Source organism: Oreochromis aureus, linkage group 5 (assembly GCF_013358895.1).
Source record: "Oreochromis aureus strain Israel breed Guangdong linkage group 5, ZZ_aureus, whole genome shotgun sequence".
Lineage (NCBI taxonomy): Eukaryota > Metazoa > Chordata > Actinopteri > Cichliformes > Cichlidae > Oreochromis > Oreochromis aureus.
The window spans coordinates 34,732,578-34,752,734 of record NC_052946.1 but is presented as its reverse complement, the minus strand read 5'-3'; the positions used below and the strand labels follow the sequence as shown (position 1 = coordinate 34,752,734).

Below are 20,157 nucleotides of genomic sequence, written 5' to 3'. Positions count from 1 at the left end.
CAATTAGTACCGCCCACTCAGATATTCTCTGTTGCGTTTGAGAAAACGTACCTGATGCCTGGCGTTGGACTGGATCGATTGTCTCCGGCAGATCGTGCTTCATTGTTTTTTCATAATTCGAAAGTGTCTAGAAGGTGTTTGGTTTGGAGGACGGTCTGCCAAAAAATAAGCGAGAGAAAGTGCTTGAAAAGAAGCGCCAACCAACATTCCGCCAAGAGCAAGAAAACTCATAAAGACGAAGGGCATGGTCGGAATGCCGAGTGCTTTAACTTGTAAGTAAACCTTTAATGTATTTATTCAATATTGAAAAGCATCCTGTGTGACTATGTGATCTTTTATCTGATATAGTGAATATTTACAGGTGTGTTCCTGATTTTTTTGCACCTGCGCTCTTATGCATACTGTTGAACAAATGGCCGGTATGTCCTATTCTCGCGTTACATAATTAAGAATCCAGGATCTCAGTTAAAGAGACGTCTTTGCCTCCTAATGAAAATAAAGCAGAACTTTATCTACTTAATATTTGAGGGAAAGAGTATTGTTATCAGAGTTTCTCTCAGAGGGGAGGCTGAGTCTTCGGAAAAACACCTTTTGAATGTGTTACTTCACATTACATCAAATCATTATGATGAGCAAACAAAAACTCAGTTATCCCTTTGTCTGGTAAGATCTTACGCTCATTACGATCCATTAAAGAGAGTGAATAAACTATGCATAACACATACTCTGTTGGATGCATTATCCCTTATATATCCCCCACAACACGGCTATTATGCTCCCATTTGATTGAATAGCAGCTTGTGGTCTATGTGTCTTTTCAGTGGAGGATTTGAAGCCCTTAATCCACCAGACTAAGTTTTTTTCCTCTCTTTCCACCATCTGGAGTTTACAGCTTTTCAAGACAAAAACACCAGGCGGTGTGAAGCCAGGCTGGAGCTCCTGCTTTATGCCAGGAGGAGGGTTTTTTTTCCTCTTTGCCTGTAGTTTCTTCCTGCTGTACTGCTGACACTGAGGGTCAATAATACAGCCATGCAAGGCAGCTTGACTGTGGTGTGACTGTATCCCACTTATGCGTGCTGCTAAGTGTGGATTTGATGGGAATGGATGTGTTTAAACGCTGGATTTATAGCATCACTTAGTTGCTCAGTAGTCCACATGTGAGAACCACAATAAAGAGTCTGGCATCTTCTGTTGAAACAATTGTGACCAACATATGATGCAAGTGGGGTCAGCGGAGCCTGAAGGCTTGACTCTGGACATGTGTTGCTGTGACCCCCTGTGAGGACTCCATTTGGTCTCTTTCTCACCACAGAATAACAAATAATCAGATGACAAACACATCAACTTAATAAGATGCTGATGTTTTGGTGGTGAGAGTGGTAATGATGATGACAGAGTGACAACGGCCACCAGGGAGCAGCAGAGTGTGTACTCTAATGCAAAACTACATACATGATGGATGCTGGATTTGAAAGTGATTATTGTTTTGGAAAATTTGGTTCCACTCTTAAATCAGAAAGGATAAAATGTGGGTACTCTTCTGTTTTACCGTAATTGCTGTTTAGTTAGAGTAATTTGATGCTATGCAGAAAACTAAAAAGCCCTCTGGGAAGGATGGATGTTCTAAGTTCACTGGGAAAAAATGTACTGAAGAGCATTTGTTTCAACATTGCTACACCATAGTTGATCATTTCCATTCTCTCTTGATTTAATTAACTCTACTTGAAAACATATGGATAATCTTCAACTCAGATTATTCTCCTCCTTCTCTTGTTCTCTTTGGGCTGGGGTACAGAGTCAGATTCCAATCCTCTGACATTAAAAAGGGAAATAAACGACAAAGGGGCCCTGCAGGTTTGAATTAGAGACTTTTAATTGGTTTTGGCTTGAGTGGGCTGTTAGCATTGCCAGACGTGGGCCCTTAGTGTTTTGCCATGTGGGAGAATTTCCCCGTCCTGGAGGTAGAGAAAGGTGCCTGCAGAGCTTTCGAGTCACCCCTGCACTGTTTCTTGTCTGTGTAGACTGATAGCTTGCATGCAGTTGTGTCTGCATTATGCGTTATGTATCTTGTAATGTGTGAAAATATTTTTTCCCAGTGTGTTATAAATGCTTGTAGCTTGTAAGGCTGTGTGTCATGCATGTGGTTGGCTGTGTTTTTATATAATGCATGTACTTGGGTGTGCGTGTGTGTTTTGTGTGTCAGGCTGTGAGCCCAGTATCCTTCTCACTCCCTCTGGTCTCTGCGTGGGTCTTTTCAACCAGCACTACCACCTGTTAGTATTTTACTCAGGCCCCAAGGCTACAATGACTGCAGAACCTTGCAGATTTGCTCATCAAGCCCATCAGATCGACTCCATTGCCTTAAATCTGGCTCCCATTTCCTATCACAGGACCGTTCTGAGCTGGATTGCTTGCAGTTCAGCTGAGTCAAGACTGTGGGCAATTAAACAAGTTTGAGTTTAGCTGAGTTTGATTAATTACTTGTGAGCGACAACATTTTATTCGGCATGTTCCACTGCTGGATCACACTGGAGTGTTTGCTAAGTGTGGTTTTAGCGGTTAAAGAGATGTTTAAAGTCTGGATTTATCGGGTTACTTTGTAGCCCGATTTGGCAAATGTGTCATACACAGCTAAGATTCTGGCACCATCTGTCTGAGTAATAATCTGAATAGACAATTTGAATAGACTTTAATTGCAAGTGCCATATATCTAGTGCTAATCGTCATTTGCAGTGAAAATTGTAGTCAAAGATTGAAATGAACTCTGACTGTAATAAACAGAATTCACTCCCTTCTTACAGGAAATGAAAATATATCATCTCTGCAGCCTAAACCGCTGCAAACTGCATCATCAGTCTATTTAAACAGATGGGATTTGTCATGTTTTATGTTTCGTGAGACCTCTGAGCTTTTCTGTCCCGTTGTCTGTTTCCAATTCAACCCTCTGTGATCCCATGTCTATTACTTCAGACAGTGTGGCAACCTGAAGCAAAGGTTTGAAAAAAACGGGGGGGGAAGAAAGACAGAAGTGACCTAACAGTTAAAGGAACAAAACAGTGAGAGAATGGGAGTAGAAAGGGATTAACTGTCAGGGAGAATGTGAGGCTAATTGAAGCCAGTTTTGCACAGCTGTTTCTTGTTGCTGTGCGGTACTGCACAGAGCGGCTGAGACAATAGGATCCAGATGTGATCTTGCACTGAGGATCACCCGGCAATAACAATCCTCAGAAATAGCAGGCGTACAGGAGACGGGGGATATTAAGAGTGTCCGTGCTCGTCTACTCTTCTAACAAAACATCACTTCTCCACCTTTGAAAGATAACCCAGCTGTGCCTTTCAGTCTTGATTGCAGGTCTCAGCTTGGCTCCTGAGTGTTGTTAATACGCTCATTTTGTTATACTGCCAACCACCGCCATGACCTCTGTACTCAGGTGTCACTGGTAGCGTAAACATCGCTTTGACACATTTGACTATTCCAAAAAGGCGGCTTGCAGGATTTGAGAGTGGTTTTGCATATTTGTTATATGGCTTTTGAAGGACTCGGCCAAAAGGGACTAAAGCCTCTTTCTCTTTTGTGTGTTCATCTGTTAACAGTCTTTCCTTTAAATTATCGTGTAAAAAAAAAAAAAAAACTCAAAAAAAACAAAAAACAAGCATCCTTTACCATTTTGGAGGAAGAGATTCAAGTCCTGCGGTTGTGCACAGGCATTTATTTGTTTGTCGACTTTAAGTGGAGGGACACTGGCTGGGAACAAAAGTGTCCAGTCACTTCAGAGCGATCTGGCAGAGAAAAAAAAGAAAAGCAAGTGAAAGAAACGTATTACCACATTATGCTTTCTTAATGCCTGTCTCTCTGTTCCCACTTCTCATGCCTTTCACCCCCTTCCATCATTTCCCACTTGGCTCAGACAAAGAGGAGTTAGCATTGGTTACCCTTTTCTCCACGCCTTCCAGGGTTACTTGGGCTCTCCTTTCTCACCTCCTGTTTCTGTCTCATGTTTCTCTCTCCTTCCATCCATCCTTTCTTTGTTCCCTCTCTTCCCTCCCTATGTTTCTGTCCCCTTTTCCTCTATTTATTTGGCCTTTTTTCCCTCTTTCCATCCGCACTCATCTGTCTGGTCTACTGTGTTGAGTCCAGCTCAACACAGCTGCAGCTGGCCTGTCACTGGCCAGAAGAAAGCTGACATCCAGCTGTGTATGAGTTATTATTGAAGACTCATGTGAGAAAACACAGTGCAGGGTCTGACAAGATGAAAAAGCAATATCGCAGCTTTTAAAACCAATCTCCTTTCCCCCTGTTGAATTTGTCACTTCTGAAACATTTTTTTAATATGAATAAATTCCTTAAGTCTTGTTTTGTTTGTTTGTATATTCCAGTAATACATCAAAATAATCAGTAATTGTCAGCTGTAACATGTGTAGTGTTTATGGTAAGCATGTGCAAGCTTGTGTCTGACCCAGTATATCACTTCTTCCCGTGACAAATAGTTGAATGGAGATGATGTAAAGCCTTGGCCCGATATTCTTTTCATATTCGACGCGCACACACGCATGCAGTGAATGCAACACTGAATGTGTGATTTTTGCCAAAGTCAATATAACTCTCAAGCTGTTCTTTTCCTCTGTGAATTTTATGAATTTTGTCAAGTTCACCTCATGTGTCCTCACTCTGATTCCTTGCCTGCTAATCACAGACACATACACAAACTTGTATTGTAGACTGCCTGTGCTTGCTCTCAACATGTTCTCGGTGCAACTGTTTATTATCTTGTCCTCAGCTGGTGTCTCTGCTTATTGTCTTTGCTTGTTTGTCCCAGCAGAGTACTGTAGCAAGATGTCATACCCGCAGTGAGTATGCAAAGCAACGGAAAAGCAGGTGATGCCACAGTCCCCTATTGTTCGCTGGGATATTTAGGGGACTTGGCTCACAAGATTTAGCATGACGGTTGGGAAAGCAAGAGGAGGTTTGGCTTTGTTTGTTATATCTTTAAAAGAAAAAGAATCATACCGAGCAAAACTGTAAATACTACCGTCATTCTATTAGTCTTCAGCAGACACGTCTGAAGATTATACTGCAACATTGACAAGTCCAAACATCCCTGAGGCTTAACCTAGGGAAATGCCAACACATGCCCCTGAATGTGTGCGTGGGTGTGTGTTAGCAAAGCCAGCCGTTATCTTCCCTCAGCTTTAATTGAGCCCTTCAGAAATCCCAAACACTATTACGCACACACAAACACACACTGAAAGTAAAGCCTGGAGGCTCTATCTCAGCCAGGCCAGGTGTTCCCGGCTCCACTGCCAGATGAACCACCTGCAGATCACAGGTGTGGCCATCGCCAGGGAAGAGAACAACACAGCTGCTCCTGCAGCCTCGGGGAGAGAAAGAGAGATATAAGGTTCATAGAGAATGACCTGCTGGTAGCAGGGAACTTCACACATCAGGTACAAAAACAGTCTAAAGTAACATTAAATCATAGGTGTTGTTGTCATCGTATACCTTATAGAAAAAAACAACTGTTCGGCTCAGCTCACGGCAGTGTGCATTTAACTGAATCGGTGATAGCACTGACGTGTGGGACTACTATACTGAAAACAGAGTGATATTCATGCTATTTCTAGAGCTCAGTGAAATTGAGAGAAGGTTGCTAAAACTAAACCTTTGGACATTTTAATTCATCAAAAGGAAATCTTCTGTTATGACAGTTTTTTTGTGTGTGTGTGACTGCTATTAATGAGCAGAGAAGATGAATGGTTTGGAGGTTCAGGTTTGTCCTCTTGAAGCGACGTCCTTTGCAAAGAAATAATTACATATTATATAAATGATGAATTTCAGATGTGGAAAAAAACAAAACTTTTCTGTTATTCGTTCCCTGCTTTAAACAAAACTGCCACTAAAGTATATCCTGTTGTCCTTAAAGGAATGTGCAGAATGTAGTTACTCACTGTATATGTTACATCTGTGTGTGGGCTTGTCCAAGTTTTAGCAAGCGCACACTCTTTTAACACAAAACGTCTCCCAAACATGGAGTTGTTTATGAGAGCTATTCATGTTTATGTGCCGACAATTGGGTGAGGCTGGCAACGCAGAGCAACTTCTGATCTGCGGTATCATTTTCCAATTAGCAATATTGCTGCATTTAAAGATTTAACTATAAGCGCCATAGATGGATATCCCCGACAGGGAATCTGCTACATAAGTTAAACAAGAGAGCAGCTGGAGAGACTTTGAAAAGTGTGTGGTTGTTGAATATCGTTTAAGCGGCGTTATTGGTGAGAAGGGTTTGGCGTCTGGCTATGCACTTGGCTTTGCTGTGTGGAAACTTTAGGAAGATGCAGCCAAGCGAGCGTGTGACCCACCGCTCATAAATTTCAAGCACACATGCAGCCACTCTCTCACTCTCCCTCATACCAACACACAAGCACTTTCTCACTTACTTTCCCTCTCACTCATAAACACACACTTATGCGTGAATCTCCCACTTCTTACACTTTCTCGTCTCTGTTCGTCTCCATCTTGTTTTGCTCTCTTAAACACACTTGTCGCACCCAAAGAGCAGCTTTGTGTCTCCCCTCCGTGCGTGGAGTGTAATAGGAGATGTGATGGTTTTCCGTGGGTGAGCAGGCGGGTCAGGCCTTACTTAAACTAATGGCTCCCAGCAGTGTTGAATAGCCAGACACAGTGGAGCCGAGGCCTGAGGTTTTGGAATGCCACTGCCGGCTCAATGCCTGCCTTTCATCGGCACTGAGTGAAGGAGAGAAAGAGAGCGAGTTAGAGAAAGGGAAAAAAATAAAAGAAAGTGGGGGGGAGAAGAGGAGGGGAAAGAAGAAAATACGGGGCTCATTTGTTATGGGTGATATGAGGATGACTGAAAAGGAGGGCACAATAGTCTTTGAATGGAAGGACAGAGTGGGGTGAGGGCAGGTCCGTAGACCGGGGGAAGAGGTGAAGGGAGAGGCGTGTTTGAGCTTGTGGGATGTCGGGAGGGGGTAAAGTACCAGTCGCTAGTTGTTTTGTGTAAGAGCAACGTGGGACCCCTCCTGACCAGTCACCCGTTTGTTCTTAATGTCTTGATGGATGAGCTTTGAACAAGTCTTGAGGGAGTCGGTATATCCTTGTTCAAACTAATAATGATAATTAAAACATTTCTCTTCTCTTTTGCCTTTCATCTAAACTGTGTGACCATAACTGACCAACAAACACATCCCGTTGGAAATTCCCTAAAAACTCAATACAGTTGAAATGCAGACAATGTGTATGTCATATTTCACATGTTCAGACTGATTTGTTCCTATATTATGCTGTAAATGCACTCAGCATTTCACTCTTTACCACTTTAAACAGTGCAGCATTTTTTTAAAAAGTTCACATTTTGTGGTTGTTCTCCTTCTTTATCAGGCAAAAAAGACTGTAAAACCATATCTGTGATGCAAGGAGCTTGGAAAGAAAAGCGGCTGGACATATTTAAGTCTGTAAGACTGGACTTAAAGTAGTCCAGTTGCTTTTCTTTCCAAGCTCCTTGGACAGACACCTCCTACACAGATGTACTGTATCTGTGCTTTGCATATCTGCACATGATGCATCAGATAATTCGCTAAAGGGGTTCCCCTTTGTGCTGTAATATAACAGAGAGGGAGTTCTTCAGCAAGTTTCAGTAATGCCATGAGTTGGGAGTGAAAATCTGTTGGTACGGGAAGTTTTGAAGGGAACAGCTCTGTACACAAACGCATCTGCAGCTCAGTCTAACTGAGCCATCTGTATGCATAGCTTTTTTGCAAGAGAGCCAGAGAGCATGCATGTGCCTTCCTTTCAGTTTGAGTTCAATTTAGTGTTAAATTTGAGCATTTACAATTAGGAAAGACTTCCTGCTAGCACTACCCAAAATTTAAGTCAATAGAATTATAAAACCGTCTCGTAGTAAAGTATTTATTAAGTCATATTTGACATTTTAGGTGGTAGTGCTTGAAGCATGATACAGAAACACATCACTTACACCTTCTTTTATGAGGTTTAAGGGCCATACAATACTGCTGCACAAATCAGACTATGTAATTTCTGGACAAATTGCAGTCAGACTGTTGCTAGGCCACAGGTGGGCCCAATAAAGTGGTCAAGCTTAGATAACTGATTCACAAACAGTCGGGGACACCAACAGAAGGACAGATAAGTTTAGATAGGTTGAAAATGTGTACAGATTAGCCATTTGTCCAATTTTCTGAGAAGGACACAAGGGACATATGGTAATATTCAAATGAATCAGTTCATCAACTGTCAATAGCTTGCACCTCAGCAGTTGGCTACTATTGCGATGGCATGTGTCTGTGTAACCAGAGAGGTCTGTGTAAAATTTCTCTCAGCTCTGCTGTTCAAGAAAAAGCTTATAAATTCAGAACCACAAGTTGTATCAACATGATTTAAAAAACCATAAGAGTCACAAGAAGTTGCTGTTTTTTGTGTTCCTAGTCTTAAAAATCTGGTAAGGGAAGTAAAATGGAAAAATAAAAAGAAGCTTGTTTATGCTGTTCCCCTAAACTCCTTGATCAAATCATGATGGGAGTCAATTTGGCATTTAGATAACCCTTCTCTTACTCAAATACCTCTAAATCAAAGAGTGTACATGTGTTAGCTTGGAGGAATGCATTGTTTGAAAGAAGATAAGTGTCCCTACAATCTGGTGTCAAAATGATGCTTGTAAAGTGATAATTGTGGGTTTATTAGCAGATTGAAGACACATTTTTTATTAAAAATGAGTCCTTTTTAGCCTTCTAAGTCACCTGAACAGGGAAAGATTTGAGGGATTTTGTGGAAATTTTCAATTATTTGAAACTCAAAACATCAACAAAGCCAAAAAACATCATCTCACTGCAGGGTGAGTCAGTTTGGTGTGAGAATGACCTTTCTGTGACAAACAAGGAAGAGATTAGCTTAGTGTAACATAAACTGGCACTGTTTGGTTTGCAGCCTTTGCTTTGCAAACCAAACATCAGTTTGGCATCAGTTGTTAATTTTTGGTGAAAAAGTGTGTAATTATCATCCATCAACATTGCTTACGAGACACAGTTTTTAGATTGTGAACTTCCGTTTAACTAATAATGGAAGAAAATAATGATTTCAGTGTTTTATTCAGTTTCCATAAAAATTAAGGACATTAAAACAGAAGTAAGAGTTTGTGTTTGAGAGATTCTTACCATCCTCCAATACTTTTCCACTGTCAATAACCAACACATACGGTAAATAGGAGCTTTACACTGTCTGTTTTTTGTTTGCATGACCTATTGTTTATCTGATCCCAAAGACAGAGAGAAAATAACCTTCACTTTACCCTTGATTACTACCGAGAAGCATCTTATTTGATCTCTATTTTTTGCCTCTATCTGTATTTTTTTTCCTTTTTTTATTACAGTAAATGGTCCACCAGACAGCAGTAGACCTTAGATAAATGTGGTGTAGACAATGTAATGGAAAATGCATTCTTTCAAGATCAGACAGGGAAATCTATGGCTGTGTCAAATTAGCCAACATCAGGATTCTGAACAGTGATCAGATGGAGGTATAGAGGGAAAGGAAACCGAGGGGGCTGGTCCATGCTGGTAAGATGCGTAAAGAGAAGAGGGGCAGCAATGATGAGGTTTAGCGGGAAAAATAGCAACAATATGGAAAATTACTCATAATTCTTATCAGCTAGCCTGGCAACTACCTCCTCTCTTTGCTGGCCTGACTAGCCTGATTTACAAAAAGAGACATTTGAGTATGCCCACACAAACTAACTGAGATGCACAGACCAAGAGGAACTGTTTTTACATGATTTTAGGATAATGTCTAGAGAATTAGGTTACATGATTGCTGCCCTTTTCATGTTTCTGACATGCACACAGCAGGAGATGGTCATGTTCAAATGGCATGTCACTGTGGGAAATAATCTATTTGGTTTAGGTGAGGCTTCTGCCTGGGTAGAGGTTGAAGCAGACAAGTACAACAGAGTAGGGTGCTGAGAGGTTAAAGGAGGTTAATGTAAGATATGACTGTGCTGGACTTTTGCATTTTCATATACACTTCACTCAGGCAGTGTTTAGGAAAGTACAGGTCTGAGGTGCATACGTAAAAATTATAAAATTTATATCTGCTAGGAAACTGATGGTGGAAATATTAAACATTTAGTGGGATATCAATAAAAAGTTGTCATCATGAATATGGAATTCAGTGTGTGTGGGACCAGAATTATTATTATCTTGTAGTGTTGAGTTCAACATTCAGTTGAAGTTCCTTAAACACTCAGAAATCTGGAGCCATGTTACCCAGTAAATTATTTGCATGCACAATCAACATATGATTAGCATCTAGAAACACTAGTATATTTGGATTAACTAAATTTTGCAAATGTGTCGGATTATTATTTTCTTTACGTGAGGCATCATACAGGCAGATTCCATTGTTGTTGTATTTCTGCATTTCTGTTTTTTTGTATGAGGACCAGCTGTGTGAGTGTAAAAACACAGTATTCTACTTTCTGCACTTGCGCCAATTGTATATGCTGTTTAAAGAGCTATAAACTTGTCTGTCATCACGATAATGACCCATTAGAAAACAGTTTTCACTAGAAACACATGCATTCAGTGATCCAGCCGTGTAAAACTGTGTTAAAAATGATTGGATGAAATTAATTTCAGATTGGTCTCAAGTACTCAGCAGGGTAAAAAAAATAAAGCAATCCGAATGAAGGAATAGACACATGATACGCTCAACTTTTTTTCTGTTCTTTCCCGTCAACATTCAGCGGTCCTGAATGTGTACACACACACACGCACACACAGAGGACCTAATGTTCTATCTTGTTTACCCAATCACCATATTCCCATATATTTCCCCTTTTCATCCATCTTCCACTAATTTTTTTCTGGCCTTTCTAAAAAATGTTGTTTACTTTTTCTAAAAGTAGAAGTTTGGCTCGGGAGCGTGTGAACAGTAACAGATGCTGCATAGTCTCTGGTTCTGTCTCTGTCTCACTCTTTATCTCTCACACATACACACAATGACAAACAGCTGCAAGAGGCTTGAGCAGCTACAGTAAAAAGAACGCATACAATATATGCATGCACCGTGATAAGTTTTTATAGAACTAATACAGGCTATACACTAACATAGAATATATTGTTGTCCTTATTTGGGACCCTTCTGGAAAGAGTTTTTGTGTAGTGAGTGCTTTTGTTATATAGTCAGTGACAACCAGCATCTCAAAATCTCAGCAGCGGGTTGGTTGCAAAAAGAAAAGTTGAACCATCTCAGTCTGTAACAATGCACTGGACAGTGTTATGTAAAACGTTTGAAGAGAGGAATGAAATTTTGGCACAATAAATAAATTATATGTGAACCTTTCAATGGTTGATTCAACAAAATAAAAATAAAGCACGTCTAAAAAAGTGAAAGTAAAACAAATCCAAAAGGAGGTACCTGAGAAGAACTAGACAAAGATGGAGTTGGTTACAGAATATATACATATACACATACACAGGGATGATTCGTGATTAGGCATTGGAAGTGGAAACAATCAAACACAGGTGAAACTAAGGGACGGGGCAGAGAATAGGATGGAAAGAAACAATATCAGTCAATCAAAACTTTATTTATAAATTTAGGATAAAACAAAGATCAGGTAAAGATGGATGGATGGATGGATAGATAGATAGATAGATAGATAGATAGATAGATAGATAGAAAACATTTCTTTGACTATAGCAAGGAAATGGTTTCTTTCCAGTTGGCTGTCCAAAAACTGCATAAAGGGGATTTTGTGGGAACCTCTTTCAGAAATGACACATTATATTTCCTGTCTTGTTAAGCCTCCCTGTACCAACAGACCATGCATCCATCCATACATGTAATCAATAGAATGGATGTGCTCGCCTGCCTCATCTTCTGCCTACCTTACTTCTCCAAAGGGCTTTTTGGGTAATGTAACACGCAGCCTTGTATATTTAGTATTTATATGCAAATCTTTTATCCTTCAAGTGTCCTGTTATGCTCATTTTCAGCTCTGTATTTTTATTCTACAACAGCTCAAAGTAATCTTTTTTCTCACACTGAAGCAAATCATTTCGCCTCCATTCCTTTTAAGAATACGCTCGCCTTAAAATAGCTGTCTTTTATTTGGCCAGCCCCAGAAAATAAATGTTTATAAAGCAAATGGCATACACTGACCAAGCTTTGGCTGTGTGTATTAACCTTAACATAACCTTTTTCAGAAAATATTTATGTTTGTAAAATGTGATGTTGCTTAAATTTGGGCTTTCAATTAGGACCTTCAAACCAATTATGGTGGAAAAGACCAAAGACCATGCTTGGTCATCTAAATCAGTTAGTATCTGATATCTATCGCTGGCATTAGCTCCTCCAGTATGTGCTGCCGTCACATACTGGTAAGAATATAGCTTCATATGCTTGGACTTCTTAATTTCCCCACCTTTTCACCCCCTCTCTCTCCCTTTCTCACAACCACCTGGTCTTTCCTCTGAGCCTGCTGACTGACCAGATGCACCCTGAATAGAGCAGGCCCACTACAACAGAGGAGGGGAGAAAGAGGTTATTAAGGGGGAATATTCAGCACAATTTAGGTTTTGGCAGCCCACAGCAACATCAACACCCCCAGTGAAACCTTTTATCACTGTATAATTTACTATAGGTACATTTCTTTTCTGTGTTTACTTGATCTTAACAGAAACAACTGTGGATGATTGCTGTGTAATAATGTGGCTATATTACAACTGGATCTTGTGGCTGATTTTGACTGCTTTGTGTTTGTAGCAGTTCTTTGATTCCAAAACTTCACAAAAACCTCAATCAAAAAGCCTTAAAAATCTAAAATTTGAACCATGTATTTTGTCCCAACATCTAAATATTTATTTAAAATGTTTTTTTTTTCACTGAGAACATTAAGTTTTGTCCTACAGAGTCCCGTAGACTCTGGTCTCTTCTGTGAACCAGATAGATAAGTTCTTTGGGGAAAGTTAGAATAGTATTAGAGTTCAGCACACGTTGCCTTTCTTTGTGTATGTGTGAGCATCTTTGGCTGGATCGTTATGCTCACCTGTTTGGTTCAAATGCACATTCTCATTATTTTACCTTGTCAAATTGATCCAAAACCCATTAAGTGGTTGAAAGTGGTCTCGAAAACAGAAGGTGGAGGATGTCTCTTTAATTACATAAAAAAACAAAACAACTTTTGATCTTTTATTTAACTGAAACTCTGATCATAGTATTTCAGGCGAGGACAAAAAAAATTATTAAAATGAACTGAATCCAGGTCATATTTTCTCTGAGTATGTGTGGACTGCCCAGCCTCAGCTAGACACAAATATCTTAACCTGCTACTTGTCTCGTGTATAAATCAGGCAGTGATTTAAGTTTAACTCAGTCAAAATGGAGAGCAGAGGACAGGAGAGTAGAAGAGGAGAGAAGAATAACTCATTCATGCTCATCAAGTGCTCCTCAGTCCATTGGCTGGCAAGATGAGTTGAGCTGGCTGCATTAAGGAACTAAAGAAAAAAAAAAAGAGGGCTACACCGAAAGGGTTGAAAAAGGGGAGGGAGGGTTGCTTGAACATTTTAAGGGGAGATCCCCACTTCTCTTGAGGGGGTGGAAGAGAATTGCCCCCCCCCACTTCTACAGCTACACACACGCATATACTTTTGTCTTGCTTGGCACAGCCTCTTGTTTAGCCTTTAGGTGCCAAAGCAATTAGTTATGTTAATTGCAAGGTCCATTGCACTGAATGCAGGTTGAATGGGGCCAGTCAGCAGTGGATGATTGGCCAGGATCCACAGGGGAAGGGGAGTGGGGTTCGGGGAGTGGGGGTTGTGACGTTGCTGGAACACTCGACCCATGAAAACAGAGGATGGGACAGTGTGTGGGAAAATAGGGGAGGAGCTAGAGCTGGAAAAGAGAGATTGAGAGAGTGGGAAACAGAGCTTGAGAGAGCAAGCGTGAGAGAGGACGCAAATTCAGTCAGCAAAAGAGAGAGAATTAAGTAAAGCAGCCGTGGCGGAGTCGGTAGCAGAGATAGTAAGAGTGATCGAGAGAGCTTCACATGAGCGAAATTAAAGTAAGTAAGAGTGCGTGTAGTGCAGTGTTCGCTGGTCTGCTCGGTTATCTGTCTCCATCTGGGTGCCATCTGTGTCTTTGGCTCTGGCCTTCACCACACTGGGACTCACATATGTGGGAATGCAAACACATGCCTGACATATGAAGGTGCGGAGTCAGAAGAAGGGACAAAAAGCAAAGGATAAGAAAGCAAAACCCCAATACTGCAGCTGACTTTCTCAAAGGGCTGAGTGGACTCTACACTAGAGTGGAGGTAGGACTGAGCGTGTTCCAATATGAGTTTGTGTTTTTGGAGGATTTTTGTGTGTGTGTGTGTGTGTGTGTGTGTGTGTGTGTGTGTGTGTGTGTGTGTGTGTGTGTGTGTGTGAGAGAGAAAAATGCCTTTTTTTCACGAGTAAGTGTGGCAGATAGTCCACTTTATGTGCCTAGTTTGTGTGTTTGTGTGTGTGTTCCATCCTAAATCCCAGAGCTGTTCTGTGCTGTACAGATGGTGCCTCATCTTTATCTCTTCATCCTTGTTGAGTGACGTAGAAGCCTCTTTTACCTGTGCACAGAAAATGTCTCCTGCCATATGGGCAAAATATTAATTGCCTTTCAAAAAATACTTATTTGTACTTATGTTTAGAAATATTTTAACATTTAACCAAGACTGTTTGGTTTGACTTCTCTTAGAGAAACTACAATAACCAGAACATTTTTGCTTTTCTGTTTCTCTTTCATTCACCATTCTTTTTCCTTACCTTATTAGTAAAATGTATATTGGTCCTATAGTTGTTTGTCTCAGTATGCAGGAAAAAAAGATAACTACTATGAGAAAAAAGTTGCAGCATTCCCCAAAACTGGTTCAATGAGCCAAATGTGTTCTTCCACAAAGTTTAATCTAGCTGGATTGGCTGTGATATCTGGAGCATACTTTTTTTTTCCTCTGTGGGATTCATGTGTGAGCAGCCAAAACGGCAACCTCAACCTCAACCAGATTTTTTTTTTTTTAAACTGAGCAATTAGAGTGACTTTGTGTGTGAAAGGGGCTTATCTCTCTCAGCTGTCATTTACTCAGATAGTAATCAGTTTTTCCACATGGCAAGCAGAGCAGAAGAAACTAGGTAAAGAAGACGTGTGCATCTGCTGTACAGTATCCCAGACATATGGGAAGAGGAGGGAAACTGCTGTGTCTGTCTTTCACGCTGTGCCTGCATGTTACACTCTGACATCAGTGGAGACGTTGATACCAGTGCAAATGTCACATTGTTGCATTGCTGTATATTTTATCTGAGTTGGCCTTTTACAGTGCCATGCAGGGGATGTGTTCATGTTTCTTGTGCGCGGGGAGGATCTGACTGGAGACGCAGAAAGAGAAAAGGCAGAGAGACCTGGCCAATGTCACACCAGACCAGGCCAGTTCATCGGGGAGATAGGAGCGACTAATTGTCGGCTGCACAGACTCAAACCAGAGACCCTTGTCTGGTCTGCTGGACTGTGTCATATTCCTGACAACAGGCACCGTGCTGTATCTGTGAGTTAGTGTATGTGTTTGTGCAGAGGACATTCAAGCTTCTTTTATTCAGAAATTTGATCCCACTTACATTCATTCCTGTTGAGCAGTTATAGTTTTTGTCTTAAATTTATGTGGCTTTGAAGTTTTCGATTGCACACTTCACAAGCGTACAGTATTTTTGAGTCTAAGGAAGTGAACGTGTCTCCATGTGCGTGCCAGGTGTCTTGCAGACATTGTGTCTGCTGAACTACAAGGTTGCTTGCCTTACAGCTTTCTGAAGCTTTTTTTCTTCTGACCTCAAACCCAGCTGAGTTTCTCTGCCAGAAGCAAAGTAATACATAGAGAAACAGACCACCATGACCCTTGCATACTACAGAGAATACCCCCTGTTTCAGCATGCGTATATACACACAGAACAGAGCAGCTGCTTCAAGAGTTTGCTGCAGGAAGTGCTCTATTAGTTCCAGTGGCGAGGTCTGTGATATCTGGCCCCAGGGGTTCAGTGAGACCATGTGCATATGAATGAATATGAATGTTCCTGTGTATATGTTTACGTGTATGGACACGAAAGGATCGCATCGTTTAATCAACCGAGACTATGCAGTCAATACAAGTAACAACCCAGAGTGTTAGTGGGTATCAAGAGACATTTTAGCATCAGTAGGCACCCACGCTCTGGCCGTCCTTCCTGTTGCAGGCCAGTGATATTGTAGCTTATCTCACCTTGCAAAGTGCATTTTTAAGAGCTTTCCTCCAGTGGTTCACTGACCTGAGAGACCCAGTCAGTGACCCATGACAAAACCTTTATTCACTGGACTGATGTGGAGAAGAAGTATCGACACATAATTAATAAGCTGTAAAATTACTACTTAGTAGTAGTTTGGGGTTGATATATAGTGACTTTGAAAATAGAAGATTAACTCTTGTATTTTCAGAGTTGATGAAAGAGGTGGCATGTTACCAAAAGTCTGTACGTAGTGCAGAGGACTAAATCACTTGGCTCAACGTGACTAAAATAGATGCCAGGTTAGGGTATGGCACAGACCTTGTTTTTTGTTCAGCAGCATTACCTTCCTTCTCACATTGCATTAAGTCATTTCAGTGTTAAGCTATTATGCAATAGAGCCTCAATGCCAAGTTTTCCAAGACTTAACCATGCAGGCACACATAGACAGACGGGACACAACTTTTCTACCCGCCCTAAAAAAAGCGAAAAAGTGAGCAATATGAGCATTTAACTCGTGCAAATTTTATGGAAAGATTGTGTAATTTTCCAATTCAAAACCCCAAAGTCAAAAAGTGATACTCAAGAGAAAAAAAAGAATACATGCATTTGCTGTTTTGTTAGGTGTGTGGGTGGACAAGAAATGGGTGGCGTTGCCTCTCTCCATGAATTGTCTGTCATAGTCATTATTTTCTCCTTTTTCTGGCTTTCCTCCCCCCATCTTTGCCTCAGTCTGAAGAAGTGTGGATGTAAATGAGAACATTTCACTAACAAAAACAGTCTTTTGCGTATTGCGATTTGGTTGAGACTTTAAATCACTTTAACCTACATTTTCCTTCCACAGCATTTTCTGTTGCAGCTACAGTACACAGCATATTTTCCCAAGAATACATTATGTTCTTACCCGTATGTTCGCGAAAACCATACAGTACTCATACACAATAATAACACTCATCAAAACACACCTCAACCCACACGTTTACCCATCCTCCATTACTATCATTGTCTCATTCTCCACATTGTTTTGAGCACAGCTGGCCTCTTTGTTTGACTTATCTGTCTCTCTCAGCGGCTGTTGAGCTCTGGTCTTTTATACAGCTGGGCAAAGCTTGCCCACAGCTCTGTGTTCTGTTTTTTTTATGGTACTCAGCTTTGAGGGATTGGATCACCAAAATCCAAGTGTGACAGATTAGTCATCTTCATAGTCAAAGTTTAGAGAAAAGTTGATTTTTACTACAGTTGTGCTGCTTTCATGCATGAATTCCAGAAAATGTCCAAAATCCCAAAGATTTTTTTCCTGGAAGCTGGAAGCTTTAAGATGTTTTAATCTGGCTTTAGATTTGTTTTGTAGTTTTTTTTATGGTTTGCTTGTGAACTATGCATATTCCTTCCTTTTGATGTGTTTTTGAAAGCAAGACACTGATCCATTTCCTTCTTAGCCATTTTAGGATTAATGTAAAAAAAAAATCATAAGATTAACGTAAACATGAACCCCAATACTAAGCCATTGTACCAGCTCTCCCAGTCTCGGTCAAAACCTGCAGTTTAATTGTGTTCAGCATGCCATGTGGGGATGTAACATCTGGTTGGACCTGAGCCGAGGCCATTGGTTGTTAAAGCCTCTGACACCTGGTCCAAAACAGGCCAGCCTCAATGTTAGCTTTGTTTTCTCGTGTTTAGAGCTTGTATTTTTGTTTTATGGATTACTGTAACTTACTAGTTCAGTGTGTGCTTTATTGTGCACACGTGTGTGAATGTAAGTTAATATGGATTTGATGAAACACAGCATTTGCCATTGCCGTAGATTAAGGTTGACTTCCTAGCTTCACAATAAATAGGAGACACACTTAATCCTCCAGGCAGACACAATAATATATGTCTCTGTGTGTGTGTGTGTGTGTGTGTGTGTGTGTGTGTGTGTGTGTGTGTGTGTGTGTGTGTGTGTGTGTGTGTGTGAAACAGATACAGTGGGTGAGAAAATGGGGGTTACGCAACTTAATTTTAATACTGTCATGCTTCCATGAATGTTGCCACTGTTTGTATTCCACTTGCTGGTTTTGAGTTTGAAGACTCATCAGTCTGTTGATGATTGATGGGCAGGCTAACCAAGTAGTTACAGAGAGGTGAGAAGGGTTGTAACCAGATAGGCAGATAATCCACTGGGCTCAGAGAGGCGAGCTGGTGTGTGTGTGTGTGTGTGTGATTGACAGATTTGAATTGTCCTTGTAGTGCCACTGTTGTTATTTGTGTGGCCATGTTTATATGCGCCCCGGGCAGGCAACACCTGGTGAACAGAGCTAATACACGCACACAACGCACAGACAGGAGGACACAAATACACTTAGAGCTCTATACTTTGGCCCAGATGTGTGTCACATTCATTTTACCTATTGATTATGGAACAGAGCTCAAACAGTGTGAGTCTTTCCCAGATATATAAGTATTACCCTTCATGCAAGAATCTTAAAGCAAAAATAACAATATTTGCATTCATTAGTATCTTCAGTGTCTGAAATACCTGGGCATTAAATATTTGGGCTTTCTAAAGCAACTTAACAGCAGTATAAGTTGAAGTAACTTATACTACTCTGTATAAGGTATTTGCACCACATTAAGTTTCTCCCTTTTTGATACACTGCTATGTTTTTAAAAAAATCTAAGAGCAATCAGTGACTGCAATGTGGTGTGTGGTGTTTTCAAGTGTTTTTAAGGTCAGCAACTTCAGATCCCATCCAGTCAGTCTTCTCCCCGCGGTCTGACCTCATACACATGGACACTGTGCATATCCAACCTCTGCCAAACCGCCTCTGCTTCCAGCATCACATCACTGTACTTCTTTTTACTGCTCATTCTTAGTTTTTATAGACAACTTCTGTCTGCCTTGCTGTCCCCTCTTTTTCGTTTTCCTTTTCAGTTTGCCACTAAGTATATTTCCATCCCAGAGTCCCTTTTTTCACTATGTGGCACGCTGGATTACGGTGGTGTTTTTGCAATTATCTCTCTGAGTGATGAGGATATGCGAGGGCTTCTCTCACCATCAGTCTGTCATAGGGACGTGATAAATTCACTTCAGAGACATGTCTGTGCTTCTTCATATGTGAGAATGACAGTACTTTTTTGTCCAAAGTCATACCTCCTCCTTCTTCTTACGTCTACAGCTTTCTTTGCTTTTTCCCTGTACTGTCAACCTTGCCACCTTCCTATCGTTCCCCTTCCTAGCAGAGTTGGGAGCAGAGTGTTGACATTGGGTTTTATCCAAATATGTAGTCTACGAGGCTGGAAGGTGGTAATGAAAGCCAAGAAAAACAGCCTGGCTCTGAGTCTAACAACCAGGCTTGTCCTTCTGATGAAACCAAAGGAAAACAGTATTTTCTGTCCTTGTTATTCCTTTCCTCCCATCCTACATCTCTTTCCTCTCTCTGCTTGCATCCTCTCCTTTTCTATCTCCGGTGCTTCTGATTCGCAGACTAAATCCTTGTCTCCCTCTGTGCTTTTTAAAACTGCGTGAAAGTGTAATAAATATTACATTTTTAATGTGGGAGCTATTTTGTCAGATGCTAACTGTGATAAAGTCACGTTGCAGTTATCGTAAAAGTGTTTTCAGGCTTTGTTCTATAATGGGAGTAAATTCAAAATGTAATTTATAGATGTAAATTTTAATGGTCTAAATGAAAATACATTTGTAACATGTGGGTCTGCGATTTGTTACATGGAAGCGAGGCATCTGTATTGCTGCAACAGTTGAGGAGGTGTCAGTCCCAAGAGGGTAATAATGTAAATGAAGCTGATTAAAGCAGAGATGATGTCACCTGAGTTTCTTCAACTCTCAAACTGGATATTCTA

General features: G+C 40.8%; 1 protein-coding gene across 2 annotated transcripts in view; it reads left to right on the top strand.

Moving 5' to 3' along the window:
• Window positions 1-20,157, top strand: part of cbfa2t2 (CBFA2/RUNX1 partner transcriptional co-repressor 2) — a 34,687-nt gene continuing 14,530 nt past the window's right edge. Inside the window, exon 1 of one of the 2 annotated variants that reach the window (XM_031740441.2) lies at window positions 1-272. In XM_031740441.2, coding sequence (XP_031596301.1) covers window positions 245-272 — 28 coding nt within the window. In that variant the 5' untranslated portion in view covers window positions 1-244. Of the gene's footprint in view, window positions 273-13,978; window positions 14,349-20,157 lie in introns of those variants that run through there. The other variant, XM_031740442.2, reaches the window with a different exon arrangement.